The 16,033-nt window shown below is 43.5% G+C and overlaps 1 protein-coding gene across 3 annotated transcripts; it reads right to left on the bottom strand.

Moving 5' to 3' along the window:
- Positions 1-4,829: 4,829 nt before the first annotated feature.
- On the bottom strand, positions 4,830-14,931 carry SRSF7 (serine and arginine rich splicing factor 7). Of its 3 annotated transcripts, none has more exons than XM_090052914.1 (9): positions 14,777-14,931; positions 14,193-14,373; positions 13,398-13,574; positions 12,422-12,496; positions 12,235-12,336; positions 11,120-11,173; positions 8,948-8,992; positions 8,195-8,230; positions 4,830-7,063 (listed from the first exon to the last, which is right to left on the bottom strand). In XM_090052914.1, the coding sequence occupies exons 1-9, from the start codon at positions 14,880-14,882 to the stop codon at positions 7,009-7,011; spliced, it is 831 nt and encodes a 276-aa protein (XP_089909040.1). In that variant the 5' UTR covers positions 14,883-14,931; the 3' UTR covers positions 4,830-7,008. The 3 variants fall into 3 exon arrangements, with proteins under 3 accessions (XP_089909040.1, XP_089909056.1, XP_089909048.1); XM_090052930.1 differs by having other exon boundaries at positions 13,470-13,574; XM_090052922.1 differs by lacking the exon at positions 8,948-8,992.
- Positions 14,932-16,033: the final 1,102 nt, after the last annotated feature.

Genomic DNA, 16,033 nt, shown 5'->3' with positions numbered 1-16,033 from the left:
CCCACCAACTAATTTGATCCATGAGCCTTCTCCATCCAGCCCGCTAGGCTACCAGAGGGCACTGGAAGTTGGGTCTTTTGGCCTCAGTGAGCATGGCCACTGTCAGCAAGCTTGGCTCACTGCAGCCAAACCCCATACTTTTGCTTACCCCACCACCTCCTGCACCACCCCTGCCAAAACCTGTCATCACCAGACCCTGTATCTCATGCCTGCCAAACCATGCACCCCCATTGCTGCATTGCTGCTTCTGCCTGTGCCACCACCACCACCATCATAGTTGGCACTGCAGCAGCCCTTGTCCCTGGGTTTGATTTGGCCCACAGGGAGCCCCCCAGTCTGTATCTGACCTGGGGCCCAAGGTGAGTTTGAGACCTTTGGATTAAAGAGTTTCTTGGTGTTCTAGGTACACTCTATTAGAAAGTGTTCCCCTGCCTTTGTAGCTGTTGTGCACCGTGCAGGAGATCACAATCATAACCTGTTATGAGGACATAATTTGGAAGGGAATAAAGTTCCAGTTGTCCAAGCAGGTAAATGCTAGGCCTGTGGGAGTAGACAGCTATTTGATCTGGCCGCTTTTGATGCCAGGGATCTGAATCTGGAACTCCAGACCGGGTTCCCGCTTTGATCTGGCCAAAACAGCTCCAAAGCTCTGGAGCCACCTCAGAGATCTGGCCATAGGGTATTAATGGGGAATCAATGAAACTTCTGTAACTTTTTTTCCTTGATTTTGATTAAACTTGCAGGGGTGATAGCCTCTGCTGAGAGCATGGTGCCTGTCAAGTTTCAAGATCAGTGCAGGGGTTTGGGGGGAACTATACCCCAAATTCTTGAAAGCAAAATTCATGTCGGGGGGGGCGTGAAAACTGCAGGGGTGATAGCTCCTGGTGAGGCCACAAAACCTGCCAAGTTTCAAGATTTATGCAGGGGTTTGGGGGAAACTGCACCTCAAGCTGCAGACAAGCAAAACTTGTGACATAGGTGACTGTTTAAGGTGCAGCAGGGTGAAAGCTGCAGGGATGGTAGCCCCTGCTGAGGCCACAAAGACTGCCAGCTGTCAAGGAGATGGGTGCAGGGGGGTTCTGGGGCCCTGCACCTCTAGCTGTTAACAGACAAAACTCATGACATGGGTGCTTGTGCAACTGACAGTCTTGGGGCAGTAGATTGTATTGAGTCTTTCCTCTTCTTAGTCTGTGGTTTTGTAGGTGTTAACTGTTGCTAATTAACTGGTTACATTAGCTACCAACTGTGTATTGAGCTGGTCCCTGAGTGAATCATGATTGATTGGTAACTGGGAATACAGTAACTTAGCAGCCAGGCCTGCAGTAGTTCCCCCGCCCTGCAAGACAGACACGCTTGCACAAGCACCCATATCACGAGTTTTGCCTGTCAGCAGCCAGAGGTGCAGGGCCTCAGAACCCCCCTGCACCTATCTCCTCAACAGCTGGCAGGCTTCATGGCTACAGCAGGGACCACCACCCCTGCAGTTTTCAGTCCACTGCGCCTTAACATACACAGGGTCATAGTTTCATAGTTTCTAGGGTTGGAAGGGACCTGAGTAGATCTAGTCCAACCCCCCCTGCCATGGCAGGGAAGAGTACTGGGGTCAAACGACCCCAGCAAGGTGTACATCTAGCCTCCTCTTAAAGACCCCCAGGGTAGGAGCCAGCACCACTTCTCTTGGAAGTTGGTTCCAGTTCCTAGCTACCCTGACCGTGAAGTAGCGCCTCCTGATATCTAGCCTAAATCTACCCCCTGCCAGCTTGAGACCATTATTCCAGGTCACTCCTGGCAGTGCTTGGGGGAACAGGGACTTCTATGTCACAGGTTTTGCTTGTCAGCAGCTTGAAGTACAGTTCCCCCCAATCTCCTGCACCTATCACCTTGAAACTTGGCAGGCTTTGTGGCCTCAGCAGGAGCCACTTCCCCTGCAGTTTTCACCCCCCTGCATTATAACACAGACGTGACAAGTTTGCTTTCAAGAATTTGGGGTACAGTTCCCCCTGAACCCCTACACTGATCCTCTTGAAACTTGGCAGGTTTCATGCTCTCAGCAGAAGCTACCAGCCCTGCAAATTTAATCCAAATCAGACAAAAAGCAACAATGTTATAGATATTTAATTGATTCCCCATTATACCCTATGGGCGGATCTCTGAAGCAGCTCCAAAGCTTTTCCAAAGTGCTTCAAAAGCTCTGAACCTCTTCCGAAAGCCTAACGAAGCCAGTACTTCGATCGGGACATGCTGCTTTAGACACCAACGCATGGTCCGAAGCCTTGCACAGCCCTAGTAAATGCCAGACCTTTCCAAAGTCCTGCCATCATGCACTGTACCAGTGCTCAGTGGTGCTTGTTAACATGCCCTTCTAGCCCAACAACCCCTTGAAACAAGAGTAGCACACTTTTACCATTTAAAATAGTCACTGGTTCTTTGAAGGTGGGGGCAAAATAAAGACAGAAACGAATGAAACCCCCCATTGCAATACGGGCATTTCCAGAGGCAGATCCAAAGCAGGTGGAGTGCTGCAGTCGCACACACCATTGGATTCCTGCTGCACCCAAAGTTTAAAACCAACTGCCTGACAGTGGAAGCAGCAACTCTATTCGGGCAGCAATGAGGGATTCACTTGACTTCATGGCTTATTGTAATTTACCCAGTTCCTTCATTCTACAGATGTTAACATCTCCCTCCTAACGGTTTCTTCTGCAATTCTGTTGCCTGTTAGAACCTACATTATCAGAAGCAGCTATTTCACACCCCTCCAGACTGTTTTTAACTCTAGCTAAAAACATGAACCCAGGTGTGGAAACACACTCAGGTGAACATCAAACTCAGTTCTGGAAATAACTTTCAGTGAAACATTGCCCTGTCAACATATCAAGAAAGCTAGATTTTGTTTTATAAATCTAATAGAGATGTAGATTTAATTCTGAAGACAACAGTTCTATGGAAACAATATACTTGAAATATTTTTGCCTAGTTTGTTGCATTTTTTATATATATGATACAGCAAATGCATACACATTCCAATTATTTTGATTCAATGTCAAACCGAATAATAAAGCCCTAGGCCCATCGCATTTTAGCAAAGCTTCTGATTTCTTTATCTAGAGAAAAATGTGTTGTTATATGTAATGATGCACACCATGCTGCCTTTTCAAAATCTTGGACATACCCATGAGCATGCCCTGTTCTCTGGAAGCTGGTATTTCTGGCACATTCTGTATACCCACAACAAAAGTAAATAATTTAACAGTGTAATCCCTTATCACCATTAGTTCCAATGGTCAACTTACCAATACCAAATTGGCTAGCCACAGATCTTCTTCAATGGTTTAATGACCCATTTCAGACAGTGATAGCAGCTACCCCTCTTTACACTACCACATACTCCCTCAATCCCATACCATGGTGCTAGTAAGATGGGGCAAATTCTTAAGTCACAGAGAAGTTCTGAACCCCTTGCTAGTCATAAATGTGAGATGAGCCCACCACACAGTAGTTCTTCTGTTCCTGAAAGAGCAGCATACACGAGAATCAGGTGACAACTACAGTACTCATCAGATCTTCCAAATCAGTCTTGTATATTTCAGCCATCCATAACACCCTTGCACTAAGAGGCCTCACCTGGAGTACTGTATCCAGCCTTAGGCACCATACTTCAAGAAACATGCAGAGAAACTGGAAAGGGCACAGCAAAGAGCAACAAAAATGAACAGGGGCCTAAGAAACACAACACAGAAAGAAAGGCTGGAAGAACTGTTATTGAGCCTGGAGAACAAAAGACCAATAGAGGACTTGGTAATAGTCTTGTTTATAAAGAATATGGTGATAAGATCCACATGGGATGGAATAAAATAACACTGCTCAAAAGGGAAATTTAGGTTGGAATAACTTTCCAAGTATGATGGCAGTTAAGCACTAGAAAATTACAAGAGATGCTGGATTTTGCATCCTTCAAAGTTTAAGAACAAGTTAGACAAACACTTGGGATGGTTTAGATTGAACTGACCCTGCCTGGAACAGGGAGTCATACTTTTCCGATTTCATGATTCTTATAATCCCCAAGTCCTTTAAGTGCATCCAAACTGCTACCACGCTGTTATTTGGCCAGATACAAGGATATCCATACACAGATCTATGGTTCTGACCACTGCTCCAAAAACTGGGCAGCAAAGCTGGGCTAACCACATACAGCGGTGGAACGAGATCAACAACTACCCCAAGTTATTAAGGGAGAAGTTATACTAGAGCAGCCTTTAGGACTGTACTGGATTGTGTTTAAATTAAAAATCTGAGCTCCAAAAGAAAGGACTAAGCAGTGTGGATGCAGGTAAGGCTTTCCGTGTTAGACAACATGGCCAAGGAATGCTTTTGCCTCAAAACTTGCAAGGCTATGGACCAAGGTACCATGATACATTGAAATGTAGACCTACTCTGTGAAAGAAAGATGAACCGCACTATTACACGTTCCAATAGAATTGAACCTAGTCCTGGTGGTGGAAAGTGGACACATGGACAGGAATAACCCCTACACACCAGGGGGAGATTCACCCCAATGGCAAACAGCAGCATTAGCAAGTACTAATGCTGCTAGCAGCTCCTTTGCAGTCTGGACCGCCCAGTTCAGACAGTAGTATAATTGCCCCATGCAGGGAATCGCAAATTAACACTACCTCTACTTGGTATATTCCTGCACCCCAAAGCACCTACTTTTGGTGAAATCGTATTTCAGCGATCAGAGTAGACTGTCAACCAAGGAAGAGCAACTGAGTCCTCCTTGCTTTAAAGGGTAGAAAGAGTCTTGAAGAAGAGAGGTACCAGTAGAGTGGTTTTAGTCTGCAGATTTATTGTGGAGTAGGCTTGCCGTAACAGTACAGAAAGATAAGAGAAAAAGCTGATCAAATTCAAGACCACCTGTGTGGTACTTTTACTGTAAAACTGCCAGGCAATGGATAGTCTATACTCCATACAAATGAATGTCATAAGAAACAGCTATCTGGGTATTTTTGCTAATCGTTTAGGGAAAAATCATACAACGTCGTCACCTCCTGCTCCCATTTTGCAGTTTACAATCATTATATGGATATTACCAGAATGTTAAATCACAGCAGAATTTGGACCTGGAGCATCAGTTCCCATTGCTAAGCACTAATGCACTGTATATGCACGCAACTTTACACAAGAAAAAAAAAAAAAAAGAGAAAATCTACGAAAGTGACTGGTAGATTTAAGACTTGACATTAGCCAGACCTTTTCAAAGTATCACTCGAGTCTACTGGGTGGCAAATGTAATATTAAATGAAAAGTCTGTTATCTGAAAATTGTGGGTTACCCAAGCTTAGTCTTAATGTCCATGAAGGGAATTTTAAAGTTTGCACTTTCAAAAAGATGTGATCTGCCATTAACTGGTTCAGTAGAAGCCCAAACAGAAATCTACCCTTTCAAACTTAAATCCTTTTTGGGAAACCCCAATAGATTTTTACTATTGAAAGTGACAGCAAAATATCCTAGAATATTAACGTGCTTGAATTTTTCTCAGAAAGGATGCTGGCAATCCAACAATGTCCTTGTTAATCAAGCCTATAGGCAGCCACGGTCAGTTTCAGCAGGAAGTACCATACCTTGCAACTGCCAGTTAATTATAGTCAAGTTTGCTTACAGGGTTTGGCATACTTGCTCACAATTCATTAAGTTGTTTAATATTCCATCTGCTGTGTGTTAGAAATTAGTCCATCACTAGACAATTTTATTTTTAATCATCAGCAAAAAGGCTGTTTTGTGATTGCAGCATTTGAGTAGTTGTAGCAGCTCAGTTTGTTTAAGGTAAGGGCGTCAAACTCACCTCACCCCTGCAGGCTGGATCTGGACTGCAGGGTTCCTTGCAAGCAAGATCCAGATGAAGTAGCAAGTAGCAGTGGCTAATGCAGCAGTTGCTTGCCCCCCACTGCCAACACATACCCAACAGGGCTCACCCCAGATTTAGGCAATGGGTCCCACCCCCAAATTCCCTGCTCTTCTACTAGCCACACAACAGGGCTCTGCAGGCCAGATCCTGCCTGCAGGCCTGAAGTTTGACACCCCCGGTTTAAGAGGAAAAACTGAAAAAGTAGGAGAGAAAAATGCCACAATATTGTTGCACTAATTTCCCTGAATGTGTGTCATAGATCACTTTTAAATACAAAGTGTTGTGCTTATGCCATTGGTTTTCTTCTTCATAAGTTAAGAAATACACATTTCTCTTTACAGTATATGACTGAAAAGCCAGATGAAATATGACTGAGCTGTTACAGATTTTTAGTATGTATATAGACCTTTTTACTGATACTCATTTAACTTCCAACAATTTAACTTTTTGAGTAAAGACCTCTGCACCTTCAGCTAAGACCAAGATATCTGGCACATCATTGGTCTTGAATAAAAATTTTAAGTAAAAATCAAGTGGAAAAAATAGGCCTCTTGCAGATCACTTTTAGATACCATAAAGCAAAAGAAGGGCACAAATACCTTTCACAGAAACCATTTATAGATAACTTAAAATTTCATCTCTTTGTGCATCTTAAAACGGAAGCAGAAACAGGAAGTCCAGACTACCAGGGACTATCCAAAAACAAACAGGAAGGCAATGACTGATTCCTTGGGGTTACACCAATATTATCACCATTTTTAGAAGTCTAATGTTCTGCACATCAACTTCAGTGGCACACAATTTAAGATAACCAAGTTGTAACAGAAGTAGTAGGTTTACCACAAAAAGATTTTTCGTTAGAAATACATTTTATTTCAATGTGCCAATAAAAAAGTCCCACGTTTCCAGATCACAGGATGTTAATACGTACAAGAAAAGCTGTGCACTAGTCTACTGATGTTTAAAAGATCCAGATTCATGTCAATTGCCAACTGACTGATATATCTTTCTAGCTAAATCCTTACATTTACATCAAAAGACACCACAAAATCCCTTATAATGTAAACAAAATATCTTTTTCCTAAAGGGTTTATTTTGTAATTTTAATCGATCCTTTCCGGACTTGCACTCCTTCGAGGGGTTCCTGATGGTGAACGGCTGAAAGTGAAAGAAACAGAAATTAGCAAGAGTAACTCCCCAGTATTGATTTGATAGCAGGCCATCACAAAAATGTGCAGTAAATATGCACTGAGTTTGAAACTCTCAGAAGCAGAAGAGATCTCACTGAGGGTAAAACTTCTTAGGAAGTGAGCATCAGCCTGAAAGTTACTACCTATGCCAGTTCCCATACATTTCCATTCCATAGAAGATTTTTACCCATCTTAACAAACATGCCTCCAGATGTCCTGAAGAAGATTCTTAAACTCAGATTAATGGAAACTACTTAAAACAGCTTTGACTAAAACTGGAAAAGCGAGGCTAATGATTATGCAAAAATATGCAGGTCTGACAAATATTCATCTGGATTACAAAAAGCACTGGGAACTTCATCTTGCTTTTATCACGTCAACAATAAAAAAATAGAGCTGCTGCAGCCAGCAAAAGATTACACCAATATGACTCAATTCAAACAGATAGCTATGTTACAAAATGCCTTCAGTCCACTTTCTACATTAAGTATGAAGTTCTTTTTTGGTTTTATTCAAAACCATTTACATATTTCCTATTCAGATCCTCCCACTTTATTTAAAAATGCTTTTGATAAATTGGATTCAGGATGCCTATAAAAGGATTAATTAGAATGCAAGGGTCATAGACTTGTTCCTTCTGAATAAAAATTAGTTTGTTACAAGTCACTGGAGTCACTAACTCAACTTTCTAAGGTAAGCTTTCACACTATTCATCCATAAATGTATTCTCTGCTTTAAGCTTATGTGCTCACATATGAACTCTCCAATAACCAGACTCAATATTATAGACCCCCTCCAGTCCTTTGATTCTATGAAAGCAGTGAAGTAATTCAGCAATAGCCAGAGGCAAGATGTTCAAAGCATGTCCTGTATCATTTTCATGCACCTTTATATCTAGCCCCATGCTTTCACAATATAAATGCTACCATGTGTTTAAAAGACCAGTCTATAACTCCAAGCATCAAAGGTTATGCTTTAAATTTGGAATAGAAACACAGGGAAAAGCCTGTTAATAGCTTCAGTGTTGATACAACTCTGACTCGAGTATAAATCAATGAACGCACTCCAATGTTAGTCCTGTCTACATTAGTCAACTTACCTTCTCTTTGGAGATGGTGATCTGGATTTTGATCGGCTGTCAAAATGGGAAAAATAAAATTTAACCAATAAAACTTAAAATGATGTTTTAATTTCCAGACAAGACCATACAAATCTCCAAGCCCTGGACTGCACTTAAGATTAATTATTGCTTACAATTTAGCCAGAAACCTTTGCAAAGAATGTGTGCAGATTTAAACTAATCCCCACCAACCCTACTAGCACTGAAGATAAGTATCCACAATTTATCACAAAAACTCATTCCGAGCAGCAAGCTTCAGACCAAAGACATCAGAAAACAACACTGCTGGAAAAGCTAAGAAAAAAACTAACTTGAAACTCTTCAAAGAGGGAAACTCCTACAAATGTTTTAAAAGCATCACTAAATTGTTAAAGTAATTTTGCAAAACAGGTGCAGTATCTTGAAAGTGGCAAAAGTGAGCAAGATGAAACAAGAACTGTGTGGGAAAATTACGAAAAGCTTAAGCAAAACACAAAAAAGGAGAAAGAAAAGACAATAAGAATAGGGTAACCCCCTATTATGCATGCAAAGCCATCATTATAGAGCCACAATGGTATCGGATAAGACCAAGGATACCTAATTCTGTAAGAATTTCTCATAAATAAATCCTACCAATAAGAAATCCTTTGAAATGTAAATTGACATACTGATCCAAGCAAAGAGCTTTGTGAATCCCAACAAAGCAATACTAAATAACTGTATTTACGGAAGGCTTCTGCTTTACACCCTCACCTTTTAGCAGGTGAGCCAGATTTAGATCTACCACGGGACCCCGACCTACAATAGGAGAGAAATATAACTCAGCAATGGAGCCAGTGGCATGCATGTAAGTGAAGTTACCTAAAGGTCAAAATCCATCAGTTTGTGGAGCTTTTGCTGCTAAATTTCAGAGGAATTTTCTTTTAGTATTGTATGCGGCAGTTTTCATTCACTATCCTGTTCTAGATTAATGCTCGATACATGAGACCATTCACAGGAGTACACTGAACAAAGCTTTGACTAGTAATTCATGGCAACCAATTGCTTTTTATATTCCAAACTTGAAAGTTTTCACCAAGATGAATGTATGCCGCCTTCTGGAGAGTCAAATGTTAGTTTTGCAACAGTACTCTCCTGAAAAGACTCATGTCAATAAGGACCAGGCACTTAAATCTTCAACTATATATCTCTCTACTGAAAACTGCTATTTTTTTCTCAGCGGGATTACCCTGGAAAACAATGTTGCTAGCACTATCCATGACAATAGCTTAAATTTTTTAGACAGGTTTCTTTGTAAAAGCTATTTTAGGTTTCCAGTAGCCAAGGCTTCCCTTGGCTATTTCCAGTTTTTCATAAACTTTGGGGATAGCAAGGTGCAAAACATTATGTAACACTTTAAGCTGAAGGAAACAATCCAGGCCTGTCAACAAAAAGTCACTCAACCACTGGGCTGTAGCCATAGGACCCTTGTGCTCTAGCAATCTCGATATCGATTCTTGTATTTCTTTTCATCTCTATATTACAAAGATAATGCAAAAAATCAATCAATCAATCAGCCCTGCTGACTAGCTCGTGTGCACCAAATGCTTACCAGCTTGCTTGTGCAAAAGTCTCAAAAACAAAGCCAAAGCACCACCCACACGACCACCTAAAGCACAATTTTAGCTATGCTTTATATGTTAATAAAGTCATGCCCCAATTGTTGAAATTGGCGATCTTCCCCCCAAAGTACCTGGACCACTGTACAAAAAGAATTTACTAGTATCATTGCCCAGCGTCAGTTTCTGTATTTCAACTCTTGTGATACTCATCTTCAAGTAGCAGCTATCCTTAGGAACATATATTAGTCAGATAATAAATATATGTGAGGATCTTGTCTAGCTTACAACCCCCCCCCCATATATAATGTGGAATTCAACTTAATAATTTCTACAGTACGGAAGCCAGGTGTACCACTTTCTCCAGAAAACCTTCCCAATGAAAGGCCTTAGCACAAGATTCTCTCTGATGGTAGCTGTTTTGTAAGTAAGGCACTAGATTTCCCATGCTGTATGACTGTATATGTTTGATGCTAACTTAAACCTGAGAACATTTAACTGGCTCTGAACTATAGCAGCTCTGTGCACACATTTCCTTTGTTCTGCTGTGAAGTCATGAAATTCTCTAACCACTAAGTGAATATTTTAGAAATCAAACTTGCTGAACAAAACCAGTTCTTGGCTGCTTTTGACTAATGCCAACTCTGATGTTTTCTTTACTACAGCAACCGCTTAAACTGCATACTTTCACTGAAAGTTTTCCACAAGCATGCATCTTAAAGTCTGAATACTGGGATTTTATAACATGCAAGAACCAAAAATAATCGGACTCTGAAAACAGTCCTAACTGCTAAAAGTGAACAGCTGATATGCAAGAGTATGCTACAGAATCTACCTCACTTGGAATATTGCAGTTAACACTAGTTATCTTTTATCATGGACGGGGGGAATAAAAATGGGAAAGTTAAACTGGAGAAAACTATTAAGGCTCAATGGAGTGCTCATGACATAAAAATAAGATATTGGCAGCAAAAGGCTTTGCTCCACAGTTCTCCTCATGGAGCAAATTCTCATTTCTTTCTCCCAACTCCAAAGCCCAGTTGATATTTTTCTTCCTTAAGTTCTCCTCAAAGAGCTCCATCTTTCTCGTCATCTTCACCGCTCTCTTTCTTTCCTACCTACTTCCTGATCAATTCTTAAATATAAGAACTATAATAGAGCACGAGGGCCAGGGAACTCATCAATTCTCTTCCTTAAAAGGTTTTAAAAGACTTTTTAAGGCTTTCGAGAATGGCTTAGGAACAACTGCATTTGTGCACAGTATTAGACTAGATGAACCCTTAAATCTCCTTAATCATTCTATGGCCAATTGTGGCAAAGATCTTACCTGCTTCTTGGCCATGTAACAGACCGGGATCTGGACCTTGACCTCGATCTAGACCTCAATTTAAAAGAAAAATGAATGAAAACCAATCCACTTCGAGAAGAAAATATTAATAGCGTTTAAAGCAGTCCTTTTTAGTTTGAACATTATGATGTGGAAATAACACTAATATTATACAGAAAGGCTGCAGCTTTAAAACTGTAGTTTCAAACTCCAAACATCAGCTTCACAAGTTCTGTTCAAAGGAAATTAGGAAAACGAGGTGCCGTACTGGGTCAGACCAGTAGTCTATCTAGCTCAGTATCCTGTCTGACGGTGGCAGGGCTGGACGCTTTAGAAGGAGAACATCAAACAAGACATCACTAGAGGGATCTATCCCCTGCATTCCAGTGGTTTTCAACCTTTTGCAACTTGTAGACACCCAAAAAATTTCACAAGTGCAGACCCCTTTGAATTTTAAGTGTGGGTATTCACATACCTTTGATTGATCACAGTCATCTTTTGTGGGCCTCTTGGACAGTCTGCAGAGCCCCAAGGGCCTGCAGACCATGACTTGAAAACTCCTGTCCCCTATTCAATAACCTAACTGGTATTTATTGGTTTAGAGAAACCATTCTGTTCAATAGCCATTAACAGAACTATCATCCATTAATTTAACCCCTTTCTGAACCTGGCTATGCTATCTGCTACCTACTGTGACAACGGATGCCACAAGTTAACTATGTACTGCATAAAAATGTACTTTCAGCAAGCGCCCCTAGAACTAGTATTCTGTGACTTGGTAAATAGTTAGTTCCCTGTTCACTTGGTCCACACACCCTTCCATTTCTTAGATCTCTATTACACTCCTCTTCCTTTCCAAACTGAAGTCTTACCCTTCTTCGTCTCACCTAGTATGGCAACTATTCTATACCCTTGATAATTTAGGTTGCCTTTCCCTGTACCCAAGAGTTCATATTATTCAATTTAGCTTTCAGTGCATCAGTTCTGCACTGCAAAAATGCCACAATCTTTCCACAGAATCTGCTCTCCAAACTACCTTCCCCTACCCCACGTGATCCCTCAAGTATAATTTTTTTTAACAAGCCTCTCGAAAGGAAGCATTATCTGGTAATTACCTTGATCTTTTTAGGGAACCAGACCGGGACCTGCGGGGTGAGATTGATCTAGATCTACGAGGAGAAATTGACCGTGATCGGCGAAGGGAAGCTGACCTGGATCTGCAAAGAGAATTTTTTTTTTTTTAAAAACACAACACATTAGACAATTTCCCTAAATGAAAGCATAAGATAGTTTCTGGTTTACCTTCTCCCACGACTTCGGCTGCGCGAGCGAGAATACCTTCTTCCTCTGGATCTTGAATGGGATCTAGACCTTGACCTAGTTTTAGGTTAGAGACAAAAGTTTTCAGAACAACATTCCAGCAATTAGTGCAAGCGAGCCTCGGCTGACGTCAAAGTCAGACAACTAAAAAACTAGTGTCTGCCAGTTGGAAAAAACTCAGGGCCTATTTGTCTTGAGCAATTTTTACTACCTAGAAAAATGTTAAAAAAAGCTGAATTACATTTCAGAATTACATTAGAATTAAAAAAAAAACACTGTAATGTGTATTTAAAATAAACCTTGCAAGTTTGCAGGTCGACCCTCTTTGGCCCAAGGTCTAGCAGATCTAGACGATCTAGAAGTATCTATAGCCGATCGCTGCATCTAGGTGTTCTCTTCAATCTAACGACGATCAAACTGACAGCCAAATGAGCCAGGGTGAGGCTTGATTGACGCAAGAAGATTTTTCTAGGTGGGCATGTGGTCAATCTGGTGTTCCTCTTTCTAAACCGGAGGGGGGGGCCCCAATTGAAAGCCAAATTTACTGTTACGGCGGTCACCGTCTCAAATTTTCTGCCCTTAAAGAATAAGGTGAAGCTAGGTGTAGATGGCTCGAGGGGATCTGGCCTCTTATGCTGATCACCTCAAGGTCTAGGAGGATCTTAAGTGTCGGATTTGCAAGGCGCCTCAGCATGAAATCTTAAGGCTCGTGACATTCTGAATCAAGGCGACTGACTCAAACGAAGAAACCTGAAAGGTTTTGACCAGGTTGATTATTAAGATAGTGACAGTCCATACGAAATAGCAACAAATCGCAACATACGCCTGCACAGTTAGTTATAATATTAACGTTAACCATAACCAAAACCGGCGTAACAATCTCTTCTGTGCTAACAAAAACTACCAGAGTAACAGGCCTAGCCAACCAACCAACCAACCACTCCGGTCACGTACGTACCGGCTCCTCCTCCGACGACTGTAACGATGACAGTCATACGCATAATGACCCTTCTCCCCACATTCGTAACACCTGTCGTTAGGATCAAACGGCCGTCGGGCTGGAGGTCTGTCATAGCGGGAGCGACGAGGCATTCCGGTCGACAGCTCTACGCGAACTCTGGAGCCGCAGATTACCCTACAATTGAGAAAGTGAAACTGGGTAAGTGACACAGGTTTGTTTCCCTTGCTTTATGTTGTACATCCGTTTCTGAAAAATGGCACGCAACTCAAATTCGCAAAAGGGATCCCACTTTACAATGTAATAAATAGGGATATGTTCCAAGACCTCAACTGTACTGACCTGCAGACCCATTTCTACCACTTTACAAGACAATTTTGGTACTCACCAAGAGCATACAGTACACACAAGCACAGGGCACTACCATAATGGGGAAGGCAACTACAGAAACGTGTTGCAGACAACAAGCAAGGAGCACAGATCCACACAGAAGACTATATTTTGGTGCTTATCACCCCCAATGCACCTCACAAAGCAGCTGACTGTTGGGGTCTACCACACTGCTCGCATAAGAGGGAATTTACCTCACACACAACACATTTTTGGTATAAAAAGGGTCGTGGCATGAGAACGAATTCGCACATACGGAACCCATATAAAGCGAGGGAAACCCGTATACTTATCCCTTGTTAAATCCCCATCAGAGACGCCTTAACTGAAGACAAATCTCAAACACTGAGCCAGCAACTTGTTAAAAATAAGTGAATAAAAAGCTAAAAGAAAAACAACACCTACTTCCCATCTAGTCCACGAACAGCATCCTCAGCGTCTCGGGGGTCTTCGAACTCCACGAAGGCAAAGCCCGGCGGGTTTCGGGCGATCCACACGGTGCGTAGCGGCCCGTAGTAGCTAAACGCTCTCTCCAGCTCGCCCTTCCCGGCGCCTGTGCCCAGGTTGCCCACGTACACCTTGGTCTCTGCCGGGAGACAGCGGCGGTTAGCGGCTCGGGGTCTCCACACGAACCCCCGCCCGTTGCAGGGCCTCCCGCGCGCCCAGGCGCCGCCATCTTTGGCACCGCCTCCATTTTGGCGCGCGCCGCCCGCACCGCCCCTCCCCCTCCCGCTGCCCGGTGCCTCCGCTGCACCGGGCACGGAGCGGACCCCGCGCCCCGGCCCAACCCACCCCAATCCTTCTTCGCGGCCCCGGCGCCCCTCCCAGGCGTTCGCCTCGCGGCCGCGCAAAATGGCGACGGGCGCCCCGCTCCGCCTCAGCGCGGCCCAGGCTGCTCCGCCGCGGCCAACTTCCCCCTTCTCCCTGTCCACCCAGCGGCGGCAACTGGAGCCCCTCACCCGCACCACCCACCGCGCCCCGGCTCCTACCGCCGCCATAGCGCCCGTAGCGCGACATCGCCTCAGCTCCAACCGCCAGCCCGCACGCACGCGCTCCGCCGCTGCCCGCCCCCCTATATATAAGGTCCGTTGGCATGGCGCATGCGCACCGCAGCCCGGCTCCGCGCGCGCCGGGAAGGCGGGAAGTGGGCCGCGTGTAGCCATAGCAACGCGGCCCGGGCGCACCTGTCAGCTCCCGCGCGCGGGACTGCCGGTTGGCAGTCCCCCATGGATTGCGGACTGGAATCGTGCGCAGTCGCTGCTGGGCGGGCTGAGGGCTTGCAGTACCGGTGTGGCCGCCTGGGGCCCGCTAGGGAGCCCTCCCTTTCGGGTCTCTGATTGATTCTGGCCCAGCTACCTTCCCCGAGGCTGGGTGCACAGAGCCTTTCATCTCGGAACAGGGGTGTGCCCAGGCAATGCGAACAGATAAGCGCTATTTCACTTCTCCCAGCAAGAAGAGTTCCTTGTTTCCCATTAGCCAGTCAGCTATTACGGTCGCTTCTCCCACCGCAAGTCCCAACGGATCTCCAAGTGGTGAGAAGCCCTAGCGTATTTGTCCTAGTCTTCATCCTGCACCTGGACTGGTCTTATGGGACCCTTGTACCACCTCTCATCCATTTGCAGGACACGGTTCTTAGTGTTCTCACTGAGAAAAATTTGGGCTATGCTGTTTCAGGCACAAGACAAGGATTCCTTAGGGTGATAGCTTATATTGGACCAACTATATAAAGGATTTCTAGCTGTAGAAATAAGCTTTGCCTATCTAGTTAATCTAAAAAAAAGATACCACTCTAAGAAATCCCTACCCCTCACACAATTTCTGGACCATCACAGTAACATCACTCTTACAGTAGCTTACTGATGCTCCACCATTTGTGTTGTCTGATTTAAGTGTGAAGTTCAGGTGAAAAGCACTCCTGGTTCCAGTGACACAAAACAAACAGATTTATATTAAACCTTCTCCCAAAGTACTTTGGGACAGAATAATCTAGGGCAGTGGTTCCCAAACTGACAGATTGTGTACCACCAATTTAAAATGATACAACCTTGAGTATCACCAGCAACTTTTTCAGTTCAACCTTAGGTACCACCGGCAAATTTTTGTCATATAAAGTAATTGTAATAAATCTGTTAATGTTGTGCACTTGGGACTGGTGCTACATGTACCACAGATTGGGAACTGATGAACTAGGCAACCTTCAGCACCTAAAGGACATTTGTAATTTCTGAGGTAAGGCCCAAAGGAGC

This window comes from Crocodylus siamensis, chromosome 1 (assembly GCF_052110815.1).
Source record: "Crocodylus siamensis isolate JL-2025a chromosome 1, ASM5211081v1, whole genome shotgun sequence".
NCBI classification, from domain to species: Eukaryota; Metazoa; Chordata; order Crocodylia; family Crocodylidae; genus Crocodylus; species Crocodylus siamensis.
Note: the sequence above shows the minus strand (reverse complement) of the source record. Positions and strands in the feature narration are given on the sequence as shown.

Bases quoted from the DNA above. Each gene is read 5' to 3' on its own strand.
- SRSF7 (XM_090052914.1), bottom strand. From the start codon at position 14,882: ATGCCAACGGACCTTATATATAGGGGGGCGGGCAGCGGCGGAGCGCGT. The intron at 14,374-14,776 runs GTAGGAGCCGGG...GTCTCCCGGCAG, and splicing joins CTACGGGCGCTATGGCGGCG to AGACCAAGGTGTACGTGGGC. The intron at 12,337-12,421 runs GTAAACCAGAAA...TTCTCTTTGCAG, and splicing joins AGCCGAAGTCGTGGGAGAAG to ATCCAGGTCAGCTTCCCTTC.